Source organism: Stegodyphus dumicola, chromosome 4 (genome assembly GCF_044657685.1).
Source record: "Stegodyphus dumicola isolate Sdum_Otavi_A_Nest chromosome 4, ASM4465768v1".
NCBI lineage: Eukaryota > Metazoa > Arthropoda > Arachnida > Araneae > Eresidae > Stegodyphus > Stegodyphus dumicola.
In genome coordinates, this window is record NC_140771.1 from 96,214,116 (window position 1) to 96,233,277 (window position 19,162).

General features: G+C 34.1%; 1 protein-coding gene across 3 annotated transcripts in view; it reads left to right on the plus strand.

The window, feature by feature from the left end:
- Positions 1–19,162, plus strand: part of LOC118198908 (voltage-dependent calcium channel subunit alpha-2/delta-1-like) — a 131,066-nt gene that overhangs the window by 32,780 nt on the left and 79,124 nt on the right. For all 3 annotated transcript variants that reach the window (XR_015040719.1, XM_085815244.1, XM_085815243.1), the window contains exons 12-15: positions 477–599; positions 5,984–6,062; positions 6,403–6,452; positions 6,871–6,954. Coding sequence is in view for 2 of the 3 variants with exons in the window: in XM_085815244.1 (XP_085671370.1) it covers positions 477–599; positions 5,984–6,062; positions 6,403–6,452; positions 6,871–6,954 (336 nt within the window). In the remaining variant the exon portion in view is untranslated. The remainder of the gene's footprint in view (positions 1–476; positions 600–5,983; positions 6,063–6,402; positions 6,453–6,870; positions 6,955–19,162) is intronic.

Below are 19,162 nucleotides of genomic sequence, written 5' to 3' on the forward strand. Positions count from 1 at the left end.
ACTGTTGTAGCAGCTGATGATTTTGCCCATTATCATGGCAAACAATGTATATCACTTTCTGTGAAATGAATGTGCCATGTCTAACAGACCACTGGTCAGTGAATTGGCTTTTCACTACCTATATACCACTTTCTGTAACATAGGAATAGTTCTTACAATTGCTGCACATATACAGCTCACCAAATGTGCCATTTCTGAAGTTAATGTTTCCAGGTGCTGAGCCATAATGATTTGATCTTTATTGAAATGTGATAAATTAGCTGATTTTCCCTTAGTCTCTGAACACTCTACATGTGGAAAAACAGTGCATGGTCACTTTACGTATTCCAACATTAGCGGTTTTGTCTCGGTGCGAGCTCGTTGCTGTACCCGTGAGGTAGTCATAATGCAATGGCTCTTTGGCGCATATACTTATTTTAAAGCTGCATCTCTTGAAAATAATGTTTTCTGTTGTAAAATATATTTCCTCTCCCCAGTGTAAGGATAACAGTACTGATCCTTGGATTGGAGCAAATTGCAACAAAGTTATCATGCTTTTTAGTGATGGAGGTACTGAAGAAGCATGGGATGTGCTGGAAAAATATAATTCTGATAAAAGTGTAAGATTTTAAATTTATATTTATAATAATAATATTTTTCATTATTAAATACGTCTGCTTATTTGGTATTTATGAAATATTTATAAAGTATTTTTTCTAAAATTTAAAGAGAAACATTAAATTAGTTGAAATAAGTTACAATTTTTGGTGTTTTTTTGTTTAGTAAAGATCAATGAAAATTATTTTCACATTTACTTTGGCTGGAGTATGTGGCTGCAATTAGGGCAAGCTAATACTTAATTCTGGTATTGTTTCTGCTGTATTGTAAAGTAAAAAAAAAAAAAAAAAAAAAAAAAAAAAAAAAAAAAAATACATGTGCAAAATAATTAATGTGTTTAGACAATTTTGGCTGTAAAATTTAATGAAGTGTTCAACTTAGTCTTCCCTTTTATCAAATAGTAGAATACTCATAAATAAACTGATATATGGTTTAAGAGGCTAAGTTTCAGTTATGTCCACTGTGAAAGAGAGATGTTAAGCCATTAAAAACCACGCTAACTTTCACTTGAAGGAAATGAATAAAAATATTTTTTTTGGGTGTATTAGAGTCTAATTAAGAGAAAAAATGTCATAGGAAAAAATATATTTATTTATACATAAGGTATAAAATGTTGCAAAAATGCAATGTCAGTCAAAACTGATTACTTTAAGGATATGTGAAAATCTTTGAAACATTTGCTATGCAAATGCACATTACATTTATTGCAAACAGTTGTCATTTGACTGCCATAGTATTTGCATCTTTTTCTTATGTTTGTTGAATTTGTCTCAATAATTTAAGTTGTGGGATCCATTTTTGTTTCGTTTAAAGCTAAAATCTGAAAGAAAGATGGTCGGCCAACGCTATGAGTACATGTAGTTGAAGGCTGCGAATTGTCAAAATATTCCTCCCTTGTTTTCAGCAGTGCCAGTGCAATACTTCTTGGAAAATCTAATGGGGAAATTTTGGGCTCTACAGCAATCTTATAAAGTTTGTTTTAGTTACATCAATAAAATTTACTCACCACCATACTTACCTTTTACTTGCACTCTTTACATCGTAACAAAATTGTTCAGAAGATCGACATCACCCATATATTTGTTATAATTTCAATGAATTTGGTTTGTCTTACAGGTACAAATTTGTTTTCTTTCATAGAGTACCTCATGGCTACTGAAGGCAGATCAATTGTATCGAAATTAGTTGCCATAGTTATGATAGAATTGTCATTCCATCAAACTACTGCAATGCCATTCTCCTTATCAAATGCAGTGTCATATGTTCTTTTTTCATTTTGTTTGCAAATATAATAGGACGATTTCCTAATCTGTTCTCACGAATGGTTCCAGTGGCATGAAATCCCAGCTTATTCAATTCCGAAAACAGCATTTGTGACGTAAAAAAGTTGTCAAAATACATGTAATGATTTGAAGGAACTTCCACCACACTTAAGAGATGTTTTACAATGTCTTTATCCATCTTCATCAGTCGATTTCTTTGCAGATTTTCTTAAGTATATATCAAAATTATATAAATAGATAACGAAAGTTCTGAAATATCATCTTCATAAACTCTGATGCTTCATATAACATAAAAAATGTTTTCTCAAATGTCCATTAGTTTGGAACTGTTGTTTTGCAGAATCTGTAAAAGAAAATATCACTATTTATGAAATTTGTGTACATGCATAAAGACACCGCTTTGAATTGATATTGCATTTTCATAGCATTTTTTAAAAATGTGTATTTATTCCAACAAAGACAAAATAATAATCTTACCTTTTGATGCTATTTTATCATCTAATGTTCCTAGAAGACTGTCATGTGTTTATAAAATTATTTGATTTGTTGTGCCCTCTGTGAGATGTACTCAAAGTTAAAAAAAATTGCAAAAAAGTGCCAAAATGATCTTTTATTTTCATAAAATGCTTTTAAGAGAGAGGAATAATTTGTTTCTTCATGAAGCATTGAAGCTATATCTACAATATACAAAAGCAATAAGAGGGAAAACATTTTAAATGGAAAAAGTTTAATCTTTCCTTGCGCATAGTAGTATGTTTCTCATAAGTACATTCTAAAAACCATTAATCAGCTGTTTCATATGTTGAAAAACTGATGGAAATGCCTTAAAAATTTCGTAATTTTCACTTTCATGTAGAATGATGATTCTAAATATGAATATAGAAGTTAATCTTCTCCTTTCTTTCTGTATTAATAATTAATCATCAAAATATTTTATGTAAGTAACAAATAAACAATTGAAAAGTAAATTTATAATTCATTGCTAGGTAAAATTTGCATGAAAGAAAATTAGTCTTTGATATCTCATTCATTATCAAACAGTTAGCTTATTAATGATATTCAATGTAAATTCAGAGTCACATGAACGAAAAAGGTATGTCGTATCATAGATTGATGTTTAACACCTTTTGAAAACTCATGATATTAATGTAGTTTGTGACTGTCTGTGCATGCAGAACTCGCAGTTACTGAGTAACGATGGTTAATGGAATACATTCAAATCTTCCTTTCATTTTCTGTAAACTGTTAAGATGCAATTTTCTGTGCTCCTATTTTTAAGCTGGACTTCCTATGAAGTACCTATTCTGTTTTATGTTTCTCTGCTAATTATCTTAAATAATATTAAAGTAATAAAAATGATCATAACTGTTCTTACTGTATTTATTTCTAATAATATGAGAAACACACAGAAGATTGAATTTCTTGTATAGTTCAGTAAATTGCACAATGTTTTTAGCAATATAAAGATTGTTTAAGTTTTTTCATGAAATGATGTTAAAAATAATATGAATTGGTATTTGTTAAAATCATTTGTTGTTCTGTATGTGTTAATTATAAAATTTAATGCATATTTTTAAAAGCAGAAATCTCAACTTCAGTATGACAAATCTGTATGAATTTATATGTACTGTGCAACCCACATAAAACTTTCTTCATTAACCCCTTCGAGCCGGGTAGAGAAAACGCGCGCTTATCGCTGAGGCCGGCAGTGTCTTACTCGAGCGTCTCTCCAGGGCCGGGGGCTTTTTTGCTACTAAGCCTAAATCCATGAAATTTCCGAAGTAGCAACGCATTGTTTAATAATGCTGTATAGAGTATTTAAACGGCTTATGCTTTATAAATATTTTTATATATATACTTTAATTACCTTATTTCTTGTTTAAATGCATATTTTACACATTTTATTTTAATTACTCACCATTTTATGAATTTTAACATTATACATCTGAAAACTAAATATATTACTTAAAATTCTCTTTTCGTATGAAAAATTTGAAAACAGGGATCTACACACAGTCCTACGTTACATTCCTTGCACTCGTAATAACTCATTTGCCATTTTGGAGGATTTTTCCAGGAATGTGAACAAACGAAGCATCGTCGTCTCATTTTCTTATCAGTCTCTTCTGAACAAAGTTTTGGAAAATGTCTTTCAGTTAATCTTTCAGAATCAATATCAGAATATCAGAATTTCAGAATCAATATCTGAAATATTTTGCATCATTTCTGCTATTTCATGCTCTGTTAAACATTTTCGACGCTTCGACATTGCAACGGTAAAAACAAAGAATTCATGTCTAACAAGATCTAATTATTTTCTAAAAACTGAACTGCAAACCGAAATACCCAACGCTTTAGAGCAAATAAAACTTCTCTACTTACAGTAAACAACTACCACGTGCGAATAAAGTGCGATTTAAAGAGACGTCATAAATCACGCCATTCGGAAACATTTATTTCCCCATTTGTTTATATAATCAAAAACACGTGTATGTGAGTCATGCTTCTTTCATTTCGAGTAGAAGGTCTAATTTACATGTATCTGAAACCATATGGACATACAGTGCCATCTTGTGGCAGAAATTATAGTTTGAAAAACGTTCCAAAGTACTGGCACAAATACGTGACAGTTGGTAGAGAATGGAACAATCCTCTGGCACGCCTGCATGTCGGCCGGTAGGTAAGTGCGTTCGTTGCTGGCACGTATACGTGACAGTCGGCGCAAAGGGGTTAAAAGCCTACAAAAAATTGGCTTTTTAAAAGTCCTGAAATAAAACTAAAAAAAAAAAAGTGTATATAAATTTTTCGAACTATGAAATTCCTGCTAATTAAGGCTGCTTACCTGAAAGTCTCAGTGATTGTAAGAGTGTGTGTTTTTATGGCATCTCATGAGTAAATATTAAAGATATTTATACAAAACTTAATTTTAAATATTTGAAAATGAAAGTTTTTTTTTTTAATTTCAATGAATTGACCAATTTCTTATCATCTGACTACTGAGCTATCAATATAGGTTAAGATGCAAACAGCAGTGCAAAATTTACATATAAGCTGCATAAGCTATAGCTTAGAGCCCCTACTTTCTTGGGGGCCCCCAAAAATTTAAATATAGTATTAAAATATAGTATAACAGACTATAAAGAGCTCCATATCTCAAGTAGCTTTACACTATTACAATCCATTTAGTAATGCTGTAGTTACATCCGTTAATTAGTCAAAACAGTCTCAGTAAATACATATTAATGCATAAAACAATTTGGATAACAATCTCAAGTCCAGAGCCAGATTTATGGGCTTGATTAAGTAGCAATCACAAAGAGCCTCATATTTCAAGATGCTCCAAAATTCTTAATTGATTTTAAAAGAATAGTAAACATCATATGTTTTAAGATAAAGGGCTTCAAAGTTCAGGAGATGTGAGTCTATCACTTCATTTATATAGCACTGCATGCACTTCAGTAAACTGCAAAAAGTGTTGTAATGTAGACTGAAGGAAATTTCATCTGCAGTGAATTTGTTTCATCAAAACTGAAACCATTAAGTTATAAATTAAAGATCATCGTAAATTGCTATTTCATTTGATATGGTTGGTGATTTTCAAGTTCCCTTTCCATTATTTAAAGCAGAAAGCTTAAAAAGACTTCAGAAGAATTTCTTAATCTTTTTTTGGCTCTTGAAAAACTACCTAACAGGGTTTACCCATACCTTTAAGTTGCATTAAAGAACATTTTAAAAATAAATTCAGTTTACTGTTAATATTTTACTTTATAGCATTTTAGAAAGGTTAGGTTAGGTTATTTAATTACGGCAAAGCCTCAAGGGCTATCTGCCTAAGAGGAGGGATGCCTTCATGGAAGACTTTTTAAGGGAAACTGGCTCATATACACGTTACACATGGAGAAAAGCACGAAAACATCCATGCAGCCAGCCCGTTCACGAGATTCGAACCTCGGACCGAACTACCAGTGTTCAGCGACTTTACCGCTCGGCTGCTGGTGGGCAGCATTTTAGAAATGCAATTATGGTATTTTGCATATTTTAATAAGCATTACACATTTTAAAACAGTTTATAACAGTGTTTTTTAAATTGATATTTTTAACAGATAAGAGTATTCACATATGCAATTGGCCCTCATCCAGTTCCTTATGCTACTCTGAAAGAGATTGCATGCAGTAATAGAGGTATAATATATCTATGTTCTGTATAGTTAAAAATGTATCGTTTTGAGCTTTAATTTTATTTCGTGTTTAATAAACCTAAATTTTTTGTGTTTAATAAAGCTATATTTTTTCTTTTTATCTACATATTTATTTCAAAACATATATAAATTTTAATTATAAAATAACTTCCTAACCAATTTTCTTTGAAAAACTAACATTCAATTCATTTATAGTAATATAAAGTTTTTAACCTACTGCATTAAAAAGTTAAGAAACAATTTATTATTATTAAAGGAATTTATAAAATTAACAACAATTTTTTGTCCTTATGAAATTCTATTTTACTATATTAATATTTTAGGATATTATACTTCTATACAAGCTATGGGAGCTGTTAGAACAAAAATACAAGTAAATATATATATTTATTAGCAGTTGTTATATATTTTGGATGCATGTCTATAAATTATGCGCTTCTCTTTGCATTGTTTTCTATTTTTCTTAGGTTTCTGTAGCAAGTGCTTTATAATTCTGCATGTTTTTGCTGGTTTGCATGTTTGTTTTCTAGATTAAAAATGAGTAAGTAAGCATTTATCTATTACTAGTAAATATATTAATTTTCTTGCATAAAGTTATTCAAGTTATTTATTAATAAGTTCTATTTTAAATATCTTTTTGTTGTAATTTGTTTTTGCTGCTTTAGTTTTTTCTTAGATTTTTTTTCCTAGATAAATATGTTTATTTAACTTTTAAAAAAATGCTTTAAATTTTCTTCTAAATATATTTAGTATCACAATAAAGATAAATACATATATATATTTTACTGTAGGACTACGTAAAGGTTCTTGCTAGACCACTGGTTTTGAGTGGTGCGAAGAACTTTGAGTGGACTAATTTTTATCTTGATCCATCAGTAAGTTGATCTTCAAAATGTGTTTGGATTTTGTTTTATGTACACTGTTTTGCTTTGTTTTTTTATCGGATTTTATGATTAATTTATCAATTACTAACTTTAAAATTTTGTCTTTCTTTATTGCGTCATAGTATTTATTGGGTATACGAATGAGTCTCCACCATTTGAAAAAAAATAATGGTACCACCAGTAAGTTATAGTTAAAATTGTCAGATGTAAAATGCCATATAGTAAGGTGGGATATCTGCTAACAACATAACCTTGAAATACAGTCAAATCCGGTTAATTGGACCACCGGATAATCGGACTAGCCGCTTTTTCGGACTAAATCCTAAAAAACTGAAACAAATCCTATGTACATAAGCCTAATATTATTCGCTTATTTGCACCAAAATTCCGTTTAATCGGACCAAAAAATGTGAGAGCGAATAAGAAACAGAAGCCACAAGTTGGCCACGTACAGCTGGTCTGCAATATATGGGAGGATCTGTAGATGTGGCTCCCCAGGAAAATGCTTCATCAAAGGTCAGGAATTCCTTGAAGTGCATAACGAAAGCAAAACCGGTGGGAGGTGAACACGCGCACCATTTTCTTTGACCTTTCTTTGACCTGCACCTCCGAATTTTGAGAAAGTGAACAATAGTGTCCGGCTCCACTTGAAAGGAATTCCTGCCTGTCAATCAGGATTAAAGTTTACATGAGAAAGCTATCATTTCATCACCTTTTTGGGATGACATTAGCGCCAAAGCTTTAACTAGCGAGCATTTTATCTCCCTCTTGACTTCAACATCTTGAACCCAAAACACCAAGGTTTCTTCAGACTACTTTAGTCAGTGAACTGTGTGTGTGTCTTGTCTCCTCTGCCAAAATGTCATGACGGGACTTGAGGTTAGCTGAAAAAATTGGTTTCCTGGATAAGATCCAGCAACAACCACGAAACACTAGTCAGCGTCGGTTGGTTGAAATAACTGGAATGGTAAAGACTTTCTTTCTTTTCACCATCGACGGAACAGCTGGCCCACTGGGTTAGGTGCTTTTCAGCCTGTTGGATCCCGTCGATGGAATTTTAAAAATACATGAATAAACATAAATAAAGAGCTTAGTACTGTGTCCTCTGGGGATTGGCCATGAAACGAGGAACATTGAAGTGAAAACCAGAACATGGAAAGAAGGTGCATGGTGGGGACTGCTGAGACTAAGCGGAACACATTTCACTATTATCGTACATGTTAGGCATACAGTTATATTAAGGATGTGCTATAAAAATCAGGTACAGATGTAAAGATGACCAAATACATTACAGATTTTGAAATACATTTAATGAGTTCTGGATTAGTCACAATATTAAATATAATTAAAAACAGCAAAACAAACAGACAAAAAAAAAAAAAAAAACACAAGACATTAAGTAAATCAATATATGTACAGATCAGGCTGCTGACGGCATGGTGTCCAAGGAAAGAAGTCACTCCAGATTGTCAGCAATGCTTTTAGCAATGGTAGTGCAGTCTCTAATGCGGCTGAGCGCATATTTATTCTTAATTGTGTTTTGAACCATGCTGGCATATTGATTGCAGTTGGTCTTTTCAAATGTGAATTTCCCGTGTGTGAGCAGTCAAACAGATAATGATCTGGGTCACCAGTACTGACACAAATACATTGGTCACTCTCTCTTAGGCGAAATCTGTGAAGATAGGACATATATGGGCCATGCCCTGTCAAATACTGTGTGAGGTGCGAAGAACTGCTATTTAAATTGTGGTTAACTTTTGGTTGGAAATCATAGTCTTCTGCCTGTGGTGCTTGTCTCCCAGTAGTTTTGCCACTGCTTCATTAGTTCACATTTGAGAGTAGTTTTCAGATACGAGTGCGGAAGGGGCACACCAATGCTACTCACGTGGGGTTCATTGGCTGCGCCCTTCGCATTCATATCCGCTGCTTCATTTCCTTTAATCCCCGTATGGGCTGGAACCCATTGTAGCTGGGGCCTCAGACTTGCAGGAATTGAAATTAATAGTTTTTGTATGTTTCTAACAATAGGATGTCTACTGCAGCCGCCTTGGATGGCCTGCAAGCTTGATATTGAGTCTGTGTAAATTACTTTGTACCTGCTATTGTTAGCAGTAAAGTCCAGAGCTGCCTTTAGGGCTGTAAGTTCTGCCTGAAACACCGAGTTACTGGGATGAAGCTTCTTAGCCCAGGAATGGATTATGTGGTCACCCTCCATTGCACACCAGGCACTGCCAGTCCCGAGTTCTCCTTTGGAGCCATCAGTATATACAGCTGAGGATTGTAATGCACTTGGAGGATTACAGTTTGCTTCTATATCGAAGTCTGCAGGGTGGCAAGGAGAGTGGGCAATGTGATTCTCGTAGTCCAAGAATACATAGATCTTACTCCAAATAATAACGTCTTGTTTTAGTCTGATCACTCTCACCACAACACTCTCTCTCTGTACTGTCAAGTGCAGCGGCGGAAGCCCAGCCAATACGTTTAATGCAGTTGTAGGAGAGGTACGGAATCCTCTGCAGATGCCCAGAAGAAATGGTCTTTGCGCGGAGTTCAATGTATGTTGCATGTTAATCGTGACATTGACGCCCCATATGGAAACGCCTTGAAGAGCTATGCGCTCAGCGACTGTGACATACCATATTTTGAGCATCTGTGAGGAGACACCCCAGTTAGCAGCAGCTGTTCTCCGCATTGTATTAGACAGTTTATGTAGCCTTTCTTTAAGATCCTTGATTGAGGGAGCCAGGAGAATCTGTCGTCTATAATCACACCCAAGTAGCGGAAATGTCTCACGAATTGTGTGTTTCTGCCATGAAGGTTTATGCACGGGGTACGCTCGTGCCTTTTTCCTGGGCTAATTAGCATTCCTTTGGTTTTTGCTCTTGAAATTTTGAGCTTATGTTCACTGGCCCAGCGGTCTATTTTGTCTAACGCTTTTTGGGAATTTATCTTGTAACTGTTACGGCTGTGACCGTTTGAAATTAGCAAGAAGTCGTCAGCATACGCTATTATTTCTGATGTTTCATCATCATCAAACAGGTTGAGCGCAGTGTCTGCTACCAGGTTCCACAGAAGTGGACCTAGGCAGGAGCCCTGCGGGCAGCCTTTCGTCACCTTTTGCATGTGGACACCTCCATCCGTTGTAGCTTGAATTCGTCTTTCACTCAGGTAGCTGTAGATCAAATCAAATATAGTTTTGGAACAATTAATATCTTTGAGACGTTTCAAGATATCATGCCACCACAACGAATTGAAGGCACCTTGAATGTCTATACTGATGACAACAGTATGCAGTTTATTCTGCTTGTTTCTAAGTACCGTGTTCTGTAGGTGATTCAGTGGGTGATCCACTGACTTTCCTTCCCTAGTATTTATGAGTTTATTAGCATGAATGTAAAAATTCAGTCTTTGAAGTATTATTCTTTCGAGGATTTTTCCCATGGCTGAGAGCAGGCAGATAGGCCTATAAGAAGCAGCCTCATTTGGATCTTTATTTCCCTTTAGGAAGAGGGCAACTTCTGCTATTTTTGTGCCTTCTGGAAAGTGGTGAATTCTCCAGCATGCCTGTAAATAGGAGGAAAGTATTGCCGGATGCGTGTTATGCATAGTTCTGAGAATGCCGTTGTCAAGCCCATCTGGACCTGGAGCTTTACTTGGATTGAGCTTCTTGATCACGTCACTCAGTTCCTTACTTGTTGGAAGTGGCTCAGAATCAGGAATTGACGAAGTATAATATTGTTTAATACTAGTTCGTATTTTCTTCTGCGCTGTAGTATCTTTGTGGGGATCATCATGCTGGAAAATCGTTTCCAGTATATGTGTCACTATCTGGGAACTAGTGTTGGCATTCTGACAGATTGACGTAGTTAGGCTAGTAGGTTTGAAGACTTTATCATGAGCAATTTTGAATAGTCTACCAAATTTTTCTATTGCGTTTGTACAATATTTCTGGCAACATTCCAGTTTAGCCTTTGAAATCTTCCGTTTGTAGACTGCACGGTTTTTCCTGTATATCATTCCCAAGGCCTCTCTTTCATTGGAATCGCAGCAACCTTGAAAACGGTGCGTAAGGGTCCGAACTCGACTCCGTTCGGCCGCTAACATGGAATTCTACCATGGAGTTTTATTTAAAACAGAGTGACTACGCTGTTTAAGTACTTTATCACAGACCGTCTGCAATGTGTCTATTATCATACTGTATGCCGTATCGAGCTCTTCCTTATTAGTTGCATTTTCAAAGGCTGCTACTAAATGAGAAACATGGGGCGCTAAAGAGCTGCCAAATTTCTGGGAATTTATGTATTTTGTTTTCCATCTATTTTTAACTGCGTAATGGTGTTCTAAGTCAATGTCGAATCTAATAAAACAATGGTCACTTAATGATGGGCAATCACTCCACACATTCCAATTGTTTATTCTTGGGTAAATGGGAGTAGTTGCTAGTGTAATATCTGGCCAGCCCTCTGCCTGTGTGGTCCAGAATGTTGGAGGACTGTCAGCTGAATTAACTATTGTCAGGCCATGGGATGTTATAAAGTCCAGAACTGGCACTGCTCTTCTGTTTCCTTCCGGTGCACCCCAAAGAGGGCTTGCGGCATTAAAGTCTTCTGCGATAATTTTGCTGCGAACCGGGAGGGCAACTACATATTCTAGCTCAGTCAGTGCTAATGTTATATCATGTGAGGGCGGAATATAGACACTTGTGAAAGAAATGTTCCTATTAGGACTCTCAAGCTGAATGGTGATTGAGTATTCTCCTTTGTACAATTGTAATGGTGTGAGCGGACTGTTGTACACTATTGCTGCCAGATTACTGGTTGATTGAAATATTTTAAAAGAACTCATACCTACAATTTTTCCATTTGTGGTGTAATATTCTTGCAGTAGGGCCACTGGAAATTATTTTCCATTATAATTTGGGCTGCGTTGTTTGTTGCAGCCTGGCATCTCTGGAGATTTCCCTGTAAGATGGAGAAACCCTGAAGTATACTTTTGTGTACAAGACCCTGCATTTTGCTTAATGTTGATAAGCTGCTCTGAGGCGACTGAGCTCTGCTTTGTATGCTGGGCATATTCCTGCACTTGCCGAGTATGTTACTTCGTATGTTGTGCCTAGTTTCTTATTCGAATCTTCGCAGTTAATACAATGAGGTGTAGTTGTAGTACATTTGCCAACTGCGTGTCCTTTACCACAGGTAGCACACGTGGGGGATGACTTGCAGGTGTGGCTGATGTGACCTAGTTTTTGGCAGTTATAACACCTCTTTACTTTGAAAAATTGTCTAAACGTGCATGAGCTAAAACCAATGAAAACACGGGGGTGGTCTTTTACAAGGTCAAAACTGCTTGTGTGAATATCTACAATCCAATTGTTATCCCCTGAAGACTTACGTACAGGTGTCCTTGGTGTTATGTGGGACTGTGTAATTGATGGCACCAGATTCACAAAGCCTCACTTATATCGTCAGCTGTGGCCGAGGCTGGCACACCGTAAACTATTACTGAAGTTTTTTGAATGCTGGGAACTCTCACGGAAACTGTTGAAGAAAGTGCAGGTGTTTCTTCTGTTGATTTCCGAAGCACGTCTATGTGCTCCTTAGCAGTGCATCGCACCAGCAATTCCTTGGCCCGGATAGGGTGAACTTCTTCAACTGTTATGCCTATGGCTCTCGCGCTTATCTTGGAAGTAAGCTGAACCCTAACCTGCTCAGGGGTTCGATCTGTATCGTTGGGCTTAATTAGCAACACGTGCTCGGATTTCTTTTTCCCAGCGGCTTTGTATGGCGTTTTTTCTTTAGAAATTCAGTGAAAGGAAGCTCGTTTGTATCTGTCTGGTAATATGTATCACCTGTAGTAGAAGGGAGTACCATAACAGGTGCAGTAGGAGCAATGATATTTGAAGTATCGCGCTGCTGTTGTAATGCCTGGATATGGCCCTGCAGCTGAGCGTAATACATCTCTTGTTCAGCTATTGTGTTGCGGACTGTATTTACAAAGCTGGTTACTTGCTTCCTGATGGATGCTTTGAGTTTTTTAGAATCTTTGGAATGTCTAATGAACAACTGCAATTGGTCACAAATAAGATTGATTGCCTCTATTCTAGAGGCGGGAGTAGAAGAATTTGTTGTGCTCCTGTCTACCGAGGGGAAGTTTTGTTTAGCGCGTGTGGAGCTAAATGGGTCCACTGAAGTAGTTGGCGTATCTGGATGCATATTTAAATCACAGTAATGCACATAGAGTAATTATAAGCGCAGAATAGTAAAGACTACAATTTTGTTATATAGAAAAAAAAATTTTTTTTTTGTGTTTTAATACCTTATTCCTTTATAACTTAAACTTAACTGATAGACTGTGGTGCCGGATAAATTAACAAAAAAAAAAAAAAAAAACTAATCACATAATTCAAATAATTCACATTCAAAATCTAATTCATAATATTCATATATCATTTCAACATTCTTATAAACATTCGTATATCATATCTATCAATCAATCGTATAGTGGTAGTACAATTTAACTTTAGGTTTGCGTTGTGAGTAACCTATGCAAAAGAAATAATCAATAACCCCATATTCAATTAAACTCCATGTTTCTTAAAAGCCTCCCAGCTCAAACAAATGGAGGGACATGACAGACCACAATAAAATATACACAACATAAATACACAAATACAATTAAATTTTAAACACATATTTATTAAATTCTTGACTATTTTATATAGTTAAATAATGGATAACTGATCAGTATCCTACCACATATTCTTCTAAGCCAAAATAACACATAATACTACACCAAATTACAGCTTACATTAATTAAGATTAACATTATTTTTTTCAAATTAAGTAGGTGTAACAAAATTTATTCCTCCTAAAACTGGCATTCACTTGAAATTATAAATAACTTCTCAATTTTTCTAACTGTAATATTTAATTTATATAAGCAATAACAATATACAGGTAGATAAATCATTATTAACTGTTCTGCATTCGGGAAAACTAAGAGAGAGAGACAGAGAGAATATATTTAAAATTTCACTCACAGATGGAAAACAGTTTTTCCTGATTAGCAGGATCCTTAGTGTCCAATCCACATGGAAATGAGCCAAGCCCATTTTTCTTTCTGTGACAACCCTTTCTGAAGCATATAAAAATCATTAGGAATAACGAGTAGAAATTACAGTCTAATTCTTCTAGCAGCCAGGAATCGCTTTAACTGTCCATTAAGTGGGAACCAATAGTCCAATTTAGAATGATCTTTTATCTGTCCATTAGGTGGGAACCAATAGTCCAATTCAGAAGGATTTATATTTCATTTCAATAACAGGTAGCTGAATATACACCAGTTTTTAGCACAATTACGTGCATCTTCGAAGCGGCGAGGCAACATTTTATGCTGAATGTTTCGGAAAAAGGCTCTTGGAGATTAACGGGCGATTCAGGTGAAGAGAGAAAATCTGTGCTAAATTTTCTTGGTAGATTTTTCTCTATACATCTGAATCAGCTCTCAGTAAAAATGCTCTTTGCAGCTCGCACACATTTCTCCATACATCACGCAGGAAAATGTTCCTTGCATCTCGCACAAAACCTTTAAACATCCTGCAGAAAAAAAAAATGAATCCACTAGAGCAAAGGAAAACGCAACCCAAGTCCTCTTGCCCCGGCAACTGGCCACACGGCAAAGCCGGCAGCAGGGCAAAACACCCCATGATCTTTCTTTCTCTTTCACATCGCGGCTGCCCAAAATTCACTCAAATCAGACTCCGCTACAACCATCACTGCAGCCCGCTGGTTCAAGTGGTTCGCGGGAGCAAGACCCAAAGGGTCAAGCCCCACTTTTGCTCTTCTTCTCTTCTAGAAAATCAGAATCAGAATAATCTCTAGCCTGGTGCAAGCACCCAGGAAAACTTGGTTTCTCCGCCTCTGTGAGTTCATAGGCTTTCAAAAAAATCATAAAATTAAATCTTACCAATCCCGGAATTTTATGTTAACTAAAATTGAGAAAATGACACACCCATGACGAATCAAACACCAGAAAATCTGACAATGAAATCCGAAAAACATCTGTACACATAACAAGAGAAAAAAAAATAGACCCCCCAACTAACAAGCGAAAGTAAGCTTTAGGAGCATCCAATTAGCTAACCCCCCACTGTCTTGAAGTACGCAAAACTGCAAACTTTAACAAAGCGACAAGACGAACGATTTCGGTTTCACACGCCATGAGTTAAAAGGACCCTACTGCCTCCATTGTTAGAAAAAAAGCTATAACCAATAAACCAGATGTGTTTCCTTGCAACCGTCTCTCACCTTTGTTACAATTCCTACTCAAGAATAATGAGTTTAATAAAACCTTAAGAGCTTAAGAATACTTTTTTTCCAGATTAAAATACACATGAATACAAACAAAAATATTAGAATAATAATGACTTGAAACACATATTAATAATTGAAATTCGCGACATAACATATTCCCCCACGCACCAGGGAAAAAAAATTTTGAGCATCAAAATTTTTTTTTTCAAAACAAAACAAACAGCATTTCAAAATAGTACCAAGTTAAATGCCATACAAATAATCCATTCAAAACTAGTTGTCACGGAGAGCAGTGATAAAAAAATTAAAATTAAAAAAATTTACTTACAAAGCATTAAGTTTAACAAATTAAATTCAAAATCTAAATGCAACTGATATAACCAATTAAATAGCAACCGGAGTGAAGTGTCATAAAATCCATTTGCAAAACAAGTTAATAAAATTACACACACACACACACACACACACACAAAAAAAAAAAAAAAAAAAAAAATCACTAGTGAGGGAAAAAAAATACACCTTAACAATTTAGTCAACCAACTGTGACAAAAAAAAAAAAAAAAAAAAAAATCCTAAATGAATTAAGCACCGAACTGAACCAGAAGTTGAAAGAAACGGAGAACACCCCCAGGAACAGAAAAGAGAACTTGACAAAAAAAAAAAAAAAAAAAAAATTAAGCCGAAAGAATCTAGAGCGCATCCAGAAGCAAAAGGGAAAAAATAATTCAGATACACTTACTTGAAACAAGGAAATTAAAGGAAATTAAAGTTCGGACCAGCCGAAAAAAATCCTTAAAAGCAAACACTATTGAGTCAAGAACTCAAAACCGAAACTAAAAGAAATTCACACAAATGCAGACAACTCCTAGACCAAAGCAGTTGCAAAATACGGAAGAAAAACCTTAGATACTCTTTGAAGAAAACAAAACTAACACTAAAAAAAAATTGGAATTCAAATTCATAAACAATTCAACATCAAACAAAAAAAATTAATTCTGAAATTAGTCAACATAAATTAAAACTGAACTGAAGCATTTTACACACACACACAGAATTTACACATAAACAAGAAGGTGTCCAACAAAAGGGTTTGCCCCATTTCTTAAAGAAAACAATGCTGCACCAAGTTTTTCAAAGTCTAGATCCTGGAGAGTAATTAATGAAGATGAAGTGTATGCATTGCACTCTAGGTAGCAATCGTAAGCATGACAACTTCACATGAAAACTACAAACTGCAGGCACAAACTGCAAAAGCAAACAAGAGGGAAGTGTTTACACACAAACACACACACACACACACACACAAAAAAAAAAAAAAAAAAAAAAAAAAAAATCTCAAACTCAAAATCTCAAAACTCAAAATCCACAAATCTCAATTCTATATTTCTCCTTAAACCACTTCAAAACAAAACTCCTTGAAATACACTAAGCCTCAAGAGCAATCACAAATTTTTCAGTAACCACACAGTATAACCAGAAACCAGAAAAGAAAAAGTTTTTGAAAGACAACCAACTTGAAAACAGAAACTCAGTACAAAACTCAGTGGAGTTAATTACTCTTAAAATCCTAAAATCAAATCAAAATTCTTCTCAAAATCTCCACAACACTAAACTCACATAAGTAATTTCTAATACCACAAAATCAAGTTTAACTTCTCAAAACAAATTTCACTTCCACTAATATCAAAGTTTAAATTTCCAAAACACATTTCACATCCACTTTTAAAGTTACTACAACACTGCAACAAGTTCAACCAAAAGAAAAAAAAAATTAATTCAAAACCAAAAAGCAATAAAACTATTAAAGCTCAAAAATTGACTAACAAAAAAAAAAAAAAAAAAAAAAAAAAAAAAAAAAAATCACTGTTAAAACAAATGTTAGACTACTCACAAGTAACCTCACTATGAAATTACCATTAAAACTACTTGAAAAGCCATAGTAAGAGTAAGAATAATACCTTTTTAACTACATTTCTAAAATTCCAAACAAAATCAGCTCTATTTTTCCAAAAAACAATTTTTTTTTTCAAAATTCACAACTCAAAATTGCTGTAAAACGCAAAACTCTCTATTTTACTGTTTTCACACATCTCAGACAGCAATAAATGTTTACTAAACTCAAAACTAAGGTAGAAAATTAATTACTCAAACTCAGAAAGCCAAACAAGAAACTTCACTCCAGCTGAAAACTAACTTCCAAAAAAAAAATTTAATCAATCCCTAAATAAACTATCACTGGTCCCGCGCAACTTTACAAATCTAACCAAAATTAACTTTAAGAAATAAACATTTCAGATTTCTAAAAAAAAAAAAAAAAAAAAAAAAAAAATTAAAATCAAATTTTTAACTCAATTCTGTTAGGCACAAATTCCATAAAATCTATTAACAACACACTTCAAGAAGTTAAAAAAAAATTACTATTTCTCGAACACAAAAATACTGCTCTGACATTAAATCAATTAATTAAAATTAGAAATCTACAAAGCAATTATTTAAAATGCAATAGCAAAATCAACTCATTAACACAAATGCTATTCTCACCGAAACTTTAAACTAAACGATAAATGGATCAAATATCTAGGTGAGCGCAAAAATATTTTTCATCATTTTTAATCAAAAAATGTAATATGCATACACATAAAAAACAAAATAGAAATCAAATATAAAAGAATACTCAAATAATATACACAAAAATTATTCTAGTGGTCTGCCAGTCATCCTGGTCACGGCACCATTGTTACATAGAAAAAAATTTTGTTTGTGTTTTAATACCTTATTCCTTTATAACTTAAACTTAACTGACTGACTGTGGTGCCAGATAAATTAACAAAAAAAAAAAAAAAAAAAAAAAAAAAAAAAAAAAAAAAACTAATCACATAATTCAAATAATTCACATTCAAAATCTAATTCATAATATTCATATGTCATTTTGACATCCTTATAAACATTCGTATATCATATCTATCAATCAGTCGTATAGTGGTAGTACAATTTAACTTTAGGTTTGCGTTGTGAGTAACCTATGCAAAAGAAATAATCAATAACCCCAAATTCAATTAAACTCCATGTTTCTTAAAAGCCTCCCGGCTCAAACAAATGGAGGGACATGACAGAACACAATAAAATATACACAACATAAATACACAAATACAATTAAATTTTAAACACACATTTATTAAATTCTTGACTATTTTATATAATTAAATAATGGATAACTGATCAGTATCCTACCACATATTCTTCTAAGCCAAAATAACACATAATACTACACCAAATTACAGCTTACATTAATTAAGATTAACATTATTTTTTTCAAATTAAGTAGGTGTAACAAAATTTATTCCTCCTAAAACTGGCATTCACTTGAAATTATAAATAACTTCTCAATTTTTCTAACTGTAATATTTAATTTATATAAGCAATAACAATATACAGGTAGATAAATCATTATTAACTGTTCTGCATTCGGGAAAACTAAGAAAGAGAGACAGAGAGAATATACTTAAAATTTCACTCACAGATGGAAAACAGTTTTTCCTGATTAGCAGGATCCTTAGTGTCCAATCCACATGGAAATGAGCCAAGCCCATTTTTCTTTCTGTGACAACCCTTTCTGAAGCATATAAAAATCATTAGGAATAACGAGTAGAAATTACAGTCTAATAATTCTTCTAGCAGCCAGGAATCGCTTTAACTGTCCATTAAGTGGGAACCAATAGTCCAATTTAGAATGATCTTTTATCTGTCCATTAGGTGGGAACCAATAGTCCAATTCAGAAGGATTTATATTTCATTTCAATAACAGGTAGCTGAATATACACCAGTTTTTAGCACAATTACGTGCATCTTCGAAGCGGCGAGGCAACATTTTATGCTGAATGTTT